Source organism: Erythrolamprus reginae, unplaced genomic scaffold, assembly GCF_031021105.1.
Source record: "Erythrolamprus reginae isolate rEryReg1 unplaced genomic scaffold, rEryReg1.hap1 H_23, whole genome shotgun sequence".
Taxonomy (NCBI): Eukaryota; Metazoa; Chordata; class Lepidosauria; order Squamata; family Dipsadidae; genus Erythrolamprus; species Erythrolamprus reginae.
The window spans coordinates 411,627-427,673 of NW_027248477.1; the positions used below are offsets into that span (position 1 = coordinate 411,627).

The window sequence follows — 16,047 nt, forward strand, 5'->3', positions numbered from 1 at the left end:
CTATACTACCGTGTTTCCCCGATAGTAAGACACCCCTGATTGTAAGACGTATCGGCGGTTTCAGGGGGGTCGGCTAATATAAGCCGTACCCCGAAAGTAAGACATATGTCTTACTTTCGGGGAAACACGGGGGTACAGTAGAACCTCGACATACGTCCCCCCTGCCGTCGTCCCCCCCGCCGCCTGCAAGCGCTCTGCCAGGCGGCTCTCCCCGCTCCGCGCCTCCTTTATCTCTGGGTCTGCGGAGGGAGGGAGGGTTCCGGCCTTCCGAAGCGGCGCTGGGCGAAAGGGGGCGGGCGGGCAGCGGCGGAAGGTGAGAGGTGCCTCTTCGATATGCCGGAGAGCCGGAGAAGGGGGCATCCGGACCCCCACCCCACCCCCAGCAGAAGCCAAGGGGGGGGGGGTCCTTTCAAGCGGCGCTGGGCGAAAGAGGGCGGGCGGCCAGCAGCAGAAGGCGACAGGTGCCTCCTTCTCCGGCTCTCCGGCAGATCGAGCACGTGAAGAGGCACCTCTCACCTTCAACCGCTGCTGGCCGCCCTCTTTCGCCCAGCGTCACTTCGGAAGCCGCCGAACGCCATCAGGGGGGCGCTTGGTGACCGCCTCTCCACTCGCCAAGTGCCACTCGCCAATCGCCCCCCTGACAGCGTTCGGCGGCTTCCGAAGCGACGCTGGGCGAAAAAGGGCGGCCAGCAGCGGCGGAAGGTGAGAGGTGTCTCTTCGTGCGCTCGATCTGCCGGAGAGCCGGAGAAGGAGGCACCTCTCACCTTCTGCTGCTGGCCGCCCGCCCTCTTGCCCAGCGCCGCTTGAAAGGACCCCCCCCTTTCCACCCCTTGTCGCCCGAGACAAGGGGCAACGAGGCAGGGGAAGAGGCGGTGGCTTCCGAGAACATGTTGCTGTTATTTCGTTGACAGAAAGCCTGCAGCGAGGCACATCGGAGCAGTAAATGGAATTACTACTCGGGATACAATCTTGCGCCCGGAGCGCCTCTTTAGCCCCAAAGCTGTTTCCCTGCAAGTGAACGGATGTGCACCATCCCCGGAAGTGAGCCAGTTTATGCCCTGGAAACCAGCTACTCTTCCAGCCAAGGCACCTTTTGAACTGGGGGAGACCCCACCACCTGGCAATGCACAATGGCCCTCCTTGTTCTCCCTTCTCCCCCACCCCACCCCAAGGTTGGGCTTCTCCACGCACTTCTGTTCAGCCCCAACTGCGAGCGAACCACCTTCCCTCTTTCCCCAACGGAGCGGCGTTGCAAAAAAACCCCAAACACATCTTATCTCTCCCCTTCCCCCAACCCCGGCCTCTTTCACACAACCCGACCTCTTTCTTTCTCCTTCACGGCCGGTTGCAAAGAAAAGAAAAGCGCAAAAAAAAAAAGAGAGTCCCGAGCCGGAAGAGTCACATTACCTGTGTGGCAACCGAGGGTCTGGCAACCGAGCGCGGACGTCGGCCACCTGTCCCGCTCCCCCGAGTTCGCACCCTGTTCTCGGCTTGGCAGCCTGCACGACTTCCCCAACAAAGGAGAAACCTGCAAGTGAGCGGATGGTGCACATCCGCTCACTTGCAGGGAAACAGCTTTGGGGCTAAAGAGGCGCTCCGGGCGCAAGATTGTATCCCGAGTAGTAATTCCATTTACTGCTCCGATGTGCGTCGCTGCAGGCTTTCTGTCAACGAAATAACAGCAACATGTTCTCAGAAGCCACCGCCTTTTTCCCTGCCTCGCTGCCCCTTGTCTCGGGCGACAAGGGGTGGAAAGGAGGGGGGTCCTTTCAAGCGGCGCTGGGTGAAAGAGGGCGGGCGGCCAGCAGCAGCAGAAGGTGAGAGGTGCCTCCTTCTCCGGCTCTCCAGCAGATCGAGCGCGCGAAGAGGCACCTCTCACCTTCCGCCGCTGCTGGCCGCCCTCTTTCGCCCAGCGTCGCTTCGGAAGCCGCCGAACGCCATCAGGGGGGCGCTTGGCGAGCAGCACTTGGCGAGCAGAGAGGCGGTCGCCAAGCGCCCCCCTGACGGCGTTCGGTGGCTTCCGAAGCGAAGCTGGGCGAAAGAGGGCGGCCAGCAGCGGCGGAAGGTGAGAGGTGCCTCTTTGCATGCTCGATCTGCCGGAGAGCCGGAGAAGGAGGCACCTCTCGCCTTCTGCTGCTGGCCGCCTGCCCTCTTTCGCCCAGCGCCGCTTGAAAGGACCCCCCCCCTTGGCTTCTGCTGGGGGTGGGGGGTCCGGACGTCCCCTTCTCCGGCTCTCCGGCATATCGAAGATGCACCTCTCACCTTCCGCCGCTGCTGGCCACCCTCTTTCGCCCAGCGTCGCTTCGGAAGCCGCCGAATGCCATCAGGGGGGTGCTTGGCGAGCGGAGAGGAGGTCGCCAAGCGCCCCCCTGACGGCGTTCGGCAGCTTCTGAAGCGACGCTGGGCGAAAGAGGGCGGCCAGCAGGAGGCGGTGGCGCCGGTGGCTTGGCTGCAAGCGGCCAGCGAGGCCGACCGGCTCCGAGGTGAGCGGCCGGAGCTGCGCCCTCCTTCGCCCGCCTCCTTTCCAATGTAAGATATACCCCGAAAGTAAGACGTAGTGGGGGTTTTGGGGGTAAAAAGAAAGTAAGACACTGTCTTACTTTCGGGGAAACACGGTATTATGAAATGCTAGTTTTTACCTATATATACACTGATGCTCTGTATTGTTAAATTTTGTTTTTATTCCAGATCCATTCATGCCATTTGTGCCATGTGTCTTTGGTTTCTTTACTTTTTATTCCTTTGATTGCGTTCGTCATTTCGTCCATTTCTGCGCATCTATAGATTTTTTCCATTATTACATTTTCGGGTGGGGTCTGATCTTTTTTCCACATTTGTGCAATTGAAATTCTTCCCGCAGTGATTATATGTGTCATAAGAGGAAGCGTTTGTTTTGGGTATTGTCTTTTCCAGATTTCTAGAAGCAAAATGGAGCTCCACCTCAGAGCACCCAATTTGCACTGAAAGATGTTGAAAGAAAATGCAGGGTGTCCTGCATAAGCCACGCCCACAGGGTGGTAGTAAAATTTTTGGCAGCCCTTCACTGCATAGAAGCATACCTTCTGGTGTGAGTTCTATCTCCTCCTTTATAATTTTTGTAAGCCATCTAAGAGTATTTTTCCATAATTTTTGAATTTTGGGGCAGGACCACCACAAAAAAGTGCCTGTCTGTTTCTTACATTTCCAACAGGTATCATTTAATTTCATGTAAATCTTTGTAAGTCTTGATGGGGGCATGTGCCATCTGTAAAAAAGTTTATGATAGTTTTCTTTATATGCGGCTGACAGTGTGATTTTACAAATAATACTCCATGATTTCTCCCAGTCTGCTAAGTGTATGTTATGTTGGACGTTTTTAGCCCACGCGATCATAGGATCTTTGACTATATCTTCCAATCTGATTGATCTTTTTTGATGTGGGTTTCTTGTAGACAAATAATGACTGGATTACACTTAATGAGTATGTAAAATATTTTTTCCATTAATCCATTAATGTTCATTGATATTAACTTTATTTCTTCTGTTGACTTTATCTTAGAATGATTTCCTTTAGTTTTCTTTCTTTGCCCCTGTTTTAGATCTTGTTGTCGTGCCTTGTCCTCCATCATCCTGGAATTGTTTAATCTCTTGAATCTGACCTATCTCTGTTTGGGAGGGGAGTTCTTCTGAACCTAATTCATCATGACTTATTCCTTCTTTCTCCATTCCCTCCTTTGGATCTAGATCTTCTATCTTTGATGTGGAGATTGAAGAATTCTATGACCCCCCTGTACTGAGTTGATCCTATGTTCTTTTTCAAGAAACGTGATGAGGAGTCCCTCCGGTATTAACCATCGAAAGGTTATTCTGTGCTTATAAAAAGGAAGCCCTTTTCTCCCTTACCCATCTGGTTATTTGCTTCAGGACAATTATTTCTTTCTCTATATATGTTACTGTGTTCTCCCTTGCCAAATTATATACTTCGCCCCTCAATGCACATGTACCTCCCTCGCAAATTAATGATTATGGACATTTCCCTCAGTGCTCTCTGAGGGGTTGAGTTTGTTATGCCCACAATAATCTCTGCCATGATTTCAGAAAGGCTTTCTTCTTTGTTTTCTGGAATGTTTTGATTTCTCTACTTCTAGATTGATAACAGCTTCTTCGAGATCTCTATTAATATTTGTAGTTCTATTTTCTGAGGTATGAAGTCTCACTTCGATCTTATCGGTCTTCCCTTCTATTTCTTTAATTGTGCCTCTTTGTTGACACCTGGTTGTAAGTACCATTACATGAAATTTTAGGGACAGGCTGGGGATAGTTGCTGCCCAGCATGTGTGACTTGCATTTCATTCTTTGACTGTGGTGGAGCTCCCAATCTAAGAGTAGGCCAGGTCTTGGGATGAGATCTAGTGTTACTCCAGATTTCAGGACCTCTGTGACAACCATTATCTTATTATTGACCTCACTTGTATTGACAAACCATATGTTAGACAGGATTGCATAGGACAGTTATCCATCATCACTGAGGGATCATTGTATTTACTGTTTCTTTAAAACAGTGCTTCTCAAATATTGCGTTGGGCCAAAGGGGTCCGTGACCCGATGGAACATGAGGGGTTTTTTGCTATAAGAGGTACGGTTTTTTGCACTGAACAATAGCATACAGCACAGAGCAGGAAATATGAGGTGCAGATAACAACCCTTTAACAGGGATGAAAAGAAAGGAGAAGAGGGAGACAGAGACAATGAAACAAATGTAAGTCTTCCGATATAATCATCAATCTGTCTTTTATTTTCAATTTCCTATTCCTTTTTCTTTTTACTGTAAATCACAGTAAATCAATCTGTTTTTTCTCTTCAGTTCTCTTTTCATCTTTGTAATCTCCTTGTTCTTTTTCTTCATCTTCGTTTCCCACCAGTGTTAATTCTAAGTGTCCTTATGTTTCAGGTCCTTTTCTGTTTTCTTTTCACATCTAAATTCCAAAATACAATTTTTAAAATCTTCATAAATGTATTTTAACATCCTGGCTAGTTTTTTATAAACATACATCTCCATATTGTCAATTCACAAATTGACTATTCATAATTCACAAATTTTTATTTCATCACAAATCTATATAGTCCTTCAAGTCCATATAGTCTCTAGCAATGTTCCCTCTAATTTTTTTTCGGTGTGGGCGGAAAAGTATAGTGTCTGAGTGACAGTCCCTTTGGGATTGGGCGGCATAGAAGTATAAATAAATAAATAAATAGATAAATAGATAAATAAATAAATAAATCTTTTCTTTTTTATTAAAAGAAATTAATAATTTTAAAAAACCAAAATCCATTACTATTAAAACTAAAACAACCAGCAAAACTATTAATAAAAACAGGTGAGGGCTGGTTTTTTCTCTCTGTTATTATTTAAGTGCTTTTACCATATGCTTTAAATCAAGAGTCACTTCTCTCTCTGTTTCTCTCTCTTTCCTGTCATTCTCTGCCTCAATCATTTTCTCATTTCTCTTTTTTTGTCCTGTTTTTTCTATCATTTCTCTCTCTCTTGCTTCCACTCTTCTCTCTCTCTCTTTCTTCCTCTCTCACTCTCTTCCTTCCTCTCTCATTTCTTTCTTTCTTTCTTTCTTTCTCTCTCTTTCTTTATCTTGCTTTCTTCCTCTCTCCCACTCTCTTCCTTCCTTCCTCTCTCATCTCTTTCTTTCTTTCTTTCCTTCTCTCTTTATCTCTCCCCCTCTTGCTCTCTCTCTTTTTCTCACTTTCCCTCTCTTGTTTACTTTCTCTCACTCGTTCCCTCTCTCGTTCTCTCTTGCTATCTCTTTCTCTCCCCCCTCTTTCTCTCTCTTTCTCTTTCTCACTTTCTCTCTATCTTGGTCTGTCGCTCTCACTCTCGTTCTCCGGAGGCTGGCAAAAGTGATTTACAATGTCGGGCGAGTGGGCCGGTGCGCGCTCTGCCCATCTCCCTGCCAGCCGGCCTGGAACATTCAAAATAAGAAAACCCTTTGATCTTACTTTGAATGTTCCGGGCGAGCGGGCAGGCGGGCAGGGAGATGGGGAAAGCGCGCACCGGCCTGCGCGCCCGCCAGCCTCCGGAGAATGCCTGCCCCGCCTCTCTTGCAGCGGAGGAGAAAGAGAGGCAGATCGGGCAGGCGGGCGGCAGCCGGCGCGCGCTCTGTCCATCTCCCTGCCAGCCGGGCCCAGAACATTCAAAATAAGAAAACCCTTCGCTCTTAATTTGAATGTTTCGGGCGGGCGGGCGGGCGGGCAGGCAGGCAGGGAGATGGGGAGAGCGCGCACCAGCCCGCGTGCCCGCCAGCCTCCGGAGAACGCCTGCCCCGCCTCTCTTGCAGCGGAGGAGAAAGAGCGGCGGGGCGGGCGGGGGGCAGCCAGCCGCGGCTCCCTTCTACTGCCTGCGCCTCCCCGCCCATCCCCCCAAGCGCGCGACCGAGGAAAAGGGTGCGCGTGGGGGTATTTTGGAGCGCGCGCAGCTTACAGGGAATGGTGGTCTCTAGGTATTTCAATCCAGTCCAATTCAAAATCATCTTCTATCACCAAATATTACACCATCAAATACAATAACAGTTTACAAACTGCTTTTAAATTCTTTTAAACTCCTAGATATCTTCTTCTAGTCAAGGTCAGTCTCCAGTTGTTAGCATAAACATGCTTTCATAAACTGCTGTTGTATTTTCTTTTAACCAGCATTTGACATTGTCAATTCCCAATATAACAAAACAGCTCTATTTTTTTAAAAAAATATCTGTATTTTAAATCCACTTAACACTTATAAAATGTTTTCTTCACATTTTTATTTATCCCACTCACTTTAACTTCCACCAGGTCATTTATAAGAACATTCTCAAAGTTTAATCCTGCTCCTTTAAATCTCTCTATGATCTTTCTAATTGCTAGATAGCCACTTGCTCCATTTTGAAATCCTTTAAGTTTTAATTTTCTTCTTTTAATCATTAAATCTGCCAAACACTCACCAACTTTAGCACTTCTTTTATATATATATATATATATATAAAGTTTATTAAATATTTACAATAAAATCACACAATTACAATACATATAGTACAACACAACGTACACAAAATTTAAATAGAGAGAGGAAAAAGAGTAAGAGAAGAAAAAGGTGTGAAATTAAGAAAAATAAAAATAAAGCACTCTGCTTTATCAATTACATTTTGATATTGTTATTTACATTTAAACTACTCTAAGAGTAGTACATTTAGTGTGCAGCTTAAGTCTAGTCCTTTTATTACTTTGTTATACATCAATTGCATATATACATTTCCAATTCTTCATAACATTTTATCATTCATATATCTATCCTTCAATGGTATAATGGTGCTATAGTGTCTTAAAGTGTATAAATTGTAATTGAATTTGTTACTTTTGAATTTGGTATTGAGGTTCCTAATTTTAATTTAGATAAGTTATAATTTAGTTCTAATTTATTATTTTTTGGGGGGCAACCCAGATATACCACCTGTCCCAGCTTTTATGGAAGTCTTCCATGTCCCTATCTTGTAACTCATAGGTCAGCTTTGTCATTTCAACCACCTGGTAGATTTTATTCATCACACTGCAGATTGTGGGAGGGAGCTCCTCTTTCCATGATTGGGCATACATAATTCTAGCCGCTGTTGTGATATGTAATATTAGATGTCTGTCATGTTTTGAGAAGTGTTGTCTGAATATTCCTAATAAGAAGAGTTCTGGTCTTATTTTTATTTCCTTTTTTTACAATTTCTTCAATCATATTTTGGATTTCCCCCCAAAATTGTCTGACTACTGGGCATGTCCACCACATATGATAGTAAGTGCCTGGTTTTTCCCGGCACTTCCAACAGATGGGGGACAATTTTGGGTACATTTTAGATAGACGGGCTGGGGGAAGATGCCATCTGTAGAACATCTTGTATATATTCTCTTTGTATGGAATTGAAAGTGTTATTTTATAATTATTTGCCCAAATTTTTTCCCATTCTATCATGTTACCTTTAACTTCCTCCTTGGCAAGTTCTTGGTAAAGCAAATATTTATAGATTTTAGAAATTTGTTTATAATCTACGCCCAATAGTATTTTATCAAATGTGCCCATTTTCTGGAATCCTTGCCTTTCCCTGTCCTCTTTGTATTTGGATCTAATTTGGTAATATTGAATCCAGTCCAATTTGATCCCTTTGTCCTGGAGGTCCGATTTAGAAATTAGTGTATCATTTTCATTTAATAATTGATCATATGTTATCTTATTCTTTAGGATCATTGTCTTGGGATATGTAATGGCCTCATTCGGTGAGAGCCATCTTGGTGTTTGCAAGTATTGGGACTTTTGCACTGATTGCCACATTTCTATTAGACTTTTTCTCACAAAATGCTGTTCGAAGTGTGTAAGTAATTTACCCTTTTTCCCAATTAAATATGAGTGCCAACCAAATTCCAGGTTATAGCCTTCCAAGGCTAGTATTCTTTTATCCCTTAAGGTGATCCATTCTCTTATCCAATTTAATGATGCAGCTTTATAATATAGCTTCCAGTCCGGCACTCCCATCCCTCCTCTGCTCCTGTGGTCCTGTAGGTGTTTGTATTTTAGCCTGGCTTTCTTTTTGCTCCAAATAAATTGATGGGTGAACTTCTTTAGTGAATCGAAAAATTTCCTGGGTAATTTTATGGGTATTGTCTGATAGAGAAAAAGAATCTTAGTGATTATATTCATTTTTATCACTGCGATTTTTCCAAGAAATGAAAGTTGGAGATTGGCCCATTTATCCAAATTTGTTTTTGTCATTTGTAGAAATTTTTCATAATTGTCTTTGTATATGGTACTACATTTGGCTGTGAGAATTATTCCCAAATATCTTACCTTTGGAGCAATTTGGATTTCCAGTTCATTTTCTAGTTCTAGTCTTTGATTTAAAGTCATATTTTTAACTATTATCTTAGTTTTATTTTTTTTTATTTTTAACCCTGCCACTGCTCCAAAGTCATCTATTTCTTTTAATAAATATTTGCCTGATATCAGTGGGTCTTCCAGAATGAATACCATATCATCCGCATAAGCTTGTAACTTAAATTCCTCATTTTTGGTTTTTAATCCTTTTATTTTCGAGTTGTTTCGTATCTTAATCAGTAATGCTTCTAATGCTGTTATAAAAATCAATGGTGCCAGCGGGCATCCTTGCCTTACACCTTTTCTAATTTGTATTTCCTCAGTCATTTCTTTATTAATTATTATTTTAGCTTTTTGCTGCGAGTATAATGTATTAATTAAACCCACTAATTGATCTCCAAAATTCATTTTTTGTATCTGCAGTATGAAATATCTCCAGTTAATTTTATCGAACGCTTTTTCCGCATCCACAAAGACCAATGCAGCTTGTCTTCCAATCTGTACATCGTAATATTCAGTTACATTCAGTATCGTTCTAGTATTATTTTTGATTTGTCTGTACGGGAGAAAACCGCTTTGGTCAGTGTGGATAATTTGATTTAAGATTGGTTTTAATCTTTCAGAAATAATTGCCGCTAAAATTTTGTAGTCAGTGTGGAGGAGGGTAATTGGCCTGTAGTTTTGGATTAGGGATTTTTCAGATTCACTTTTAGGAATTAAAGTAATGTATGCGTGCTTCCAGGACTCTGGTATATTCCCGCCCGATAGGATATCATTAAATAGTTCTAACATATATGTCTCTAATATTCCTTGTAAAGTCTTGTATAACTCAAAAGGTATCCCATCCGGTCCGGGAGATTTATTGTTTTTTTTGTTTACCAAGAATTTGCCTAAGTTCAGTTATCGTAATTTTGTCATTTAATTTTGTTTTTTGATCTTCGGAAATTTTTGGTAATTCTATTTGTTCTAGGTAGTCATTAATTTTACTTTCCTCCACCTGTTCTTGGTTGTATAGATTGGAATAGAATTGTTCAGCTATAATTTTTTTTTTTATTCCTGTGTTTGTCTTTCCCCCTGCGAGTCAATTAAACCTTCAATATATCTATCTGATTGTTGAGAGGCTAGTTTCCACGCTAGCCATCTCCCAGGCTTGTTGGCATTTTCGAAAAAGTTTTGTTTTTGGCTTCTAATTTTTTGTGCCAGTTCCTCCTGATTATATAAGTTCACCTTGTGTTTTGTCAAATTCAGTTCTTTTAGTGTTTTTGGGTCAGATGGATTTTTATGAAGTTCTTCTTCTAAAGTGGTAATTTTTTGAGTCAGTTTTTGCATTTCACTTTTCTTTTGCTTATTCTTACCCGCTACGTATACTATCGATAAGCCTCTGATATAGGCCTTCGTAGTGTCCCATAAGTTGGCTTTATTTGTTTCGCCATTATCGTTTATTTCTAGGAAATATTTTAATTCCTTTTCCATTTTTAGTGTATATTCCTTTTCCTTAATAATGGATTGGTTTAATGACCACCTTTTCCTAATAGATCTTTCTTGCTCCGTCCATTTTAGCCAAATTGGATTGTGGTCCGCCCAAGTGTTAGGGAGGATCTCTGATTCTGTAATATTTTGAGTGAATTCTTGGTTGGCCCACGCCATGTCTATTCTTGACCACGACTTATGTGGGTATGAAAAATATGTATAGTATCTATTATTTGGGTGTAAAGATCTCCACGTGTCTTTCAATAAGAATTCTTCTACCATATGTTTGAAGGTATGTGGAAGAGTTTTTCTAGCTTTTTTCTTGTTACTGCTTTTGTAATCTTTTTTTCTATCCGCTATCGAGTTGTAATCTCCAACTATTACAAATTTTTTTGAGTCAATGTCTAATAGAATTTTGTGTATTTTAGCATAGAATTCAGCCTGTTTTTTATTTGGAGCGTATATTGAGATTATTACTGTGGGGGTGTTTCCTTTGTTTATTTGTATTGCCAAGATCCTTCCTTCTTCATCAGAGTATAGTAATTTGGGATTTAATCATGGTTTGACATAAATTACAGTTCCGCATTTCTTAACTGGGGCTAGGGAAGCAAAAAGTTTACCTAGTTTTGGACATTCTAAGACTGAGTGCTGATCTTTCTTGATGTGTACTTCCTGGAGACAGGTTATATCTGGGTTGCTTTTAGCCAATTTGTGCCATATTTTATTCCTTTTCTGTAAAGCATTTATACCATTGATGTTTATGGATATTAGTGATAGTTCTTCATCTGTAGTTATTTTCTTAGTTCCACTCTCTACCTCCTGCTCTAGACCTTGTAGTTGCCCCTTCTTTGCCATTGTTTGGTCGTTTATATCTGATCTCCGGTTCTTGTATATTTTCATCCGATATTGATTCCTCTCTATTCTCCGCCTCCTTTCTCCCTCTCCCCCCTAGTTCTTGTAATTCAATTGTCTTAATATTTTGCACTTCTTCACCCCTCTCCAGCACACCTTAGATTTGTCACCCAGATAATCCACAATCTTGTCAATCAATCAGTTCGATTGTGGCCATCCCAGCTAATGATGAAAGGGTTGTCTTTCTCAGCTGCTGGCTGAGAAGTTGATGCCAGCTCCCTGGGGGGGAGGTAGGTTTCCAAGCCCTTCTGGACCACTGACTGGTGCCTCTCTTTGGATCTGGCCTGGTTCTAGTCAGTTCCAGGTCTCCAAACAGCTGGGATTTGGGGCTTCCCATGGAGTGGAGGGAACTCCATACCACTGCAATGTTGGCCATAGCCCTTTTCCTTTGTGAGAATATATGTTAAGGTTTAAATTAACTTCTTATTTTAAAAGGAAATTAGATTTAGAATTTCATTCTAATTGGAATACATTTTAGATTACAACTGCACACATGAAATGTGCCAAATCCAAGATTTGCATTCTACAACTTATTTTTTTACTTTAACATGATCTATATATTATTTATAGGGTAATTTTAATGTAGTGTACATACCTAACCATATGATACTTTAGATTTGTGGATTAAATGCCATAATTATTGCTTTTGTTTTAATTGCTTTTAATAATTATTATCTATACCATCTATTTTTATATCTGCTATTACTAATGAGACGGCATAATTCGAATTCTTCTGCATTTGCAGCTTAAGTAGATGGTCCTTCACAGAGTCCTGCAGCAGGCATCTTACTGAAGTCTTCAGGAAAAATCAGAGATTGAAACATTTACAGTTGTTTCTCAAGGAATCAGATGAGAGAGCAATGGAACTGCTGTGTAATGGGCTCCAACATCAAGACTGTAAAGTGGAAATACTAGGGTGAGTGATCAGTATTATTTTTACAGTTTGGTATGTGTTACTTTCTCTTGAATTCTGGAAAAGTATTCATAGAAAAAAAATTACAGTTGTGACGTTTAACCATATTCTCTTCTCTTCTGTTTTCTAAGATACAATTCTATCTGTGATTATAAGCAGAATGGTATAAAGACAGTTTTCTGGGGGGATGTGAGATACTTTCTCATCTGTTAACTGCCGAGAATCTAGCAAGTGGTGTAATTTTTGAGGGAGAAAGTCAGTTCCTAGGAATGAGTTCAGAAGTTTATAAATGTTCATTCAGCAACGTGCAGATATGACAGTAATTACACTGATTTAAAAATTTGCAGCTGTATGTAGATTTATAGGTCTATAATGTTTGGTCATTCTTTGAGAATTCTCATATACTTTAATTTTGTTTACACATTTTGATAAGATTTTGTCTGAAATTTATTGCAAACTTTTTGTTATTTAGGTGGCTTATGTCATATTGTCATCACTTCTTGAACGTTCAATTTTTCACTAACTTCCTTTAATACAGTAAAGATCCCTGAAAATTTCTTCTCCTTGGGATTTTGGGAATTTGCTTTAATATAAATATTGATTTGCAAGGTAATTGCTAATCTACATTAAAGATTTTAATTTCCATCTAGGAAGACTTGCCTTCCTATATGTAACATTTTGATTATTGTTATCATTGAATACTTTGCATTTACTAAACTTCCAGTGAAGCACTGGCAACTTCTCTCTGAACAAAAAGAGGACTCAGAATCATCTCCAAGCACTCCAAAGAATAGCTCCCCATGAGGAGATTTAGAGCCCTGGGTGATAAAAGTTTGCCTACCTGTGCAAAAGTTATTGTCAGTCCTGTTTGGGCAAATTTCCTTTCTTAATCATTTATGTAAATTGCTTGTTAACTTATTTCTGCATGTTAGGATCCTTCAGAATTCAGAACTTTGATTACACTGGGTGATTCTCCTTCATTCCTCACCAAAAGAAATTTTGTTATTTAGAATATATGAAGATTTTGAAATTAAATACAAGAAATCTTCCTGTGGAAAATGTTGTTGATTGGGGAAAATGGTAAAATGGAACTTTGAAGGTTGGACACCAGAGGTAACTAAAAAAAATTTTAAATTATAATTAAAGGAGAAGGGACAGAGTAGAGGAAAATAGTCTGGAAAAAATCAAGGATATTTGGGAATAATGTACTCAATTACTCTTAAGATTGTCCACTATCATAAATCTGGATTTAAAAGAGTTTATGTAAGAGGAAGAAGAAGCTTTACTGGATAAAACTGTAATTGTGGTTTATTTTATTTTATTTATTTTGTCCAATACACACTGAAGAGAATAAACATGTAGTCTGCGGAGAGGGGCGGCATACAAATCCAAATAATAATAGTAATAATAATAATAATAATAATAATAATAATAATAATAATAATAATATATCAAGGAAAGGATAGAAGAAAAGATATAAAAATAAAAGACGTCAATGAAGAATAGAGGAAAAGATATATGGATGGAAGAAAAGATATATGAGATATAGGAGAGACAATTGGACAACAATGATATGGAAAAATATGTTACCCTAGATACACAAATGAAATCAGCTCTTTATTAACTAATACACAAATAGCAAAACAAAAGAATAACAGATGGGTTTTTATTTTTATTTTTGGTTTAAAGAAGTTAAAGTTTTGAAGGGTTTTCTGAAAGAAATAAAGAGCAAATGAAACAAAATCAAGCTCTATAAGACTATTTAAAAATATTAAAGGTCAAAGGAAAGGGAAGAAGTGTAAAGTTGTTTTCTTTGGTGAAGTTGAAAACATTTATGTTGGTGTTCCTTAACACGTAATGCATTTTTGCTGAACAGAGACATGAAAAAATTTATTATAGATAAGAGAATGGGGAAGAAGAGATCTTTTGTTGTACATTCAGAGAAAGTGAAAAAATATTGTGTAAAAATTAAAGAAAAAGGAGCTCTGGTGGCAAAGTGGTTAGAATGCAATACTTGAGGCAAACTCTGCCCACAGCCTGGAGCTAATTATACAAATTATAAGTCTGCAGAGAGGGGTGGCATACGAATCTAATAAATAATAATTATCATATTATCAAGAAAAGTATCTTCCATTGAAAATTCCCAAAAATAGTAGCATTTTTCCCTAATCTGTATATCTTCCACTGTCGTTCTTAGTTAATTAACTACATTACCGGTATAATTTGATACAAATTTGGACTTGTTATATTGACCGCAAGCACAGTGCTATAAACTTGATTGCTGCACATGCTGAAAAGAATTTTTTTTAAAAAATCAGAAAAAAAATTTAAAAGAGAGACGAAGAAGCCAATAAACAGGTGGTGACAGCATGCACAGTGCTGGAAACATGGCTTATGCACATACTCAGAAGAAAAAAATAAATTAAAAAAAACCAACCGAACCATTCCGTGATGTCATCATGACTTCCCCAGTGGGTCACTACCCGTTTGTGTGAACTGATCCGAACCAGGAGGAACCCACCCCTGATGGGAGGGACAGTTCAGTTGCAAACACATACTGTATTTTTCGGAATATAAAATGCACCAGAGTATAAGATGCACCTTAGTTTTTTTGGGGGGGGGAATAGGGGGGGAAATCTGCCTACCAGATATTCATCTGGCTACATCCTTAGTCTTGTCAGCTTCAGCACAATATTTTATCCCCTGTTTAGGGCTTAAAAAACCATTCAGAGAAAGTAACAAAAAGAACATAAGAACAGCCATGCTGAATCAGGCCAAAGCTCACCGAGTCCAGCATTCTGTGTCACACAGTGGCCCACAAATTGTACATGGGGAATTTCAGCAGAAAGAGAAGGCAAAACCCTCCCTTTCCCTTGACCCCCCAACAAATGATACCCAAGGGAATCCTGCCTGCCTCAACCAACATAGGGGCGGCACTTGGACATCTGTTTCAATAACAATGAAAAAGCTGGTAAGAGCTGGGGACATTGTCAGCACTTCATTAGGGCTGAAAAAAAAACTTAGAAAAAAGCTACATTCAGAGTATAACACACACCAAAATTTTCGGCCTCTTTTAGGGAGGAAAAAGAAGCATCTTATATCTGAAAAATACAGTAATCATATTTCCTTCAAATTCCTATGAAATGCTTTCGATGTTTGCTTTGAAAAACAATATAAATATTTTGGACTCTCCTCTGCAGGCTTGGTGGAGAGATCACCAAAGAATCCACCATGAGGCATCTAACAGAAGTATTCAGGGAAAACCAAACATTGAGGGAGTTATTCTTGTCCTTCAAGAACCAAGATGAGAGAGCAATGAAAGTTCTGTGTGAGGGGCTAAAACATCCACAATGTACAATAGAGATGCTAGAGTAAGTTATTCTTTTTCATTTCAGTTGACTGGCATAATGGTCCTTTGATGGGCAATATTCTGGAAAAGTATCATGGCAGAGAAAGTGCATTTGGTAACACATAACCACATTTCCTGTAAAATGTTCTCCATGCTTGTTTTTCAAGAAATATTTCTATTTTGTTGGACTCTTCTCTGCAGGCTTGGTGGAGAGACCACAGAGGAATCCACCATGAGGCCTCTTACAGAGGTGTTCAGGGAAAACCAGAGTCTGAGAAACTTATACTTTTCTTTCAAAAACTGAGATGACAGAGTAATGGAAGTTCTCAGTGATGGCCTCAAACATCCACAATGTTCAATAGAGATGCTAGAGCAGTGATGGTGAACCTATGGCATGGGTGCCATAGGTACCACATGGAGCCATATCTGCTGGCACGTGAGCCATTGCCCTAGCTCAGCTCCAAAATGCATGTTTGTGATGGCCACTTGATTTTTGGCCAGAGGCTCTGGGAGGGCATTTTTGGCTTC

At 40.7% G+C, this 16,047-nt stretch overlaps 1 protein-coding gene across 2 annotated transcripts in view; it reads left to right on the forward strand.

Annotated features, from left to right (window-relative positions):
- The window catches only part of LOC139155496 (NACHT, LRR and PYD domains-containing protein 12-like), a 41,174-nt gene that overhangs the window by 13,751 nt on the left and 11,376 nt on the right, over window positions 1-16,047 (forward strand). For both annotated transcript variants that reach the window (XM_070730644.1, XM_070730646.1), the window contains exons 7-8: window positions 12,003-12,173; window positions 15,371-15,541. In XM_070730644.1, the coding sequence (XP_070586745.1) occupies window positions 12,003-12,173; window positions 15,371-15,541 (342 nt within the window). The remainder of the gene's footprint in view (window positions 1-12,002; window positions 12,174-15,370; window positions 15,542-16,047) is intronic.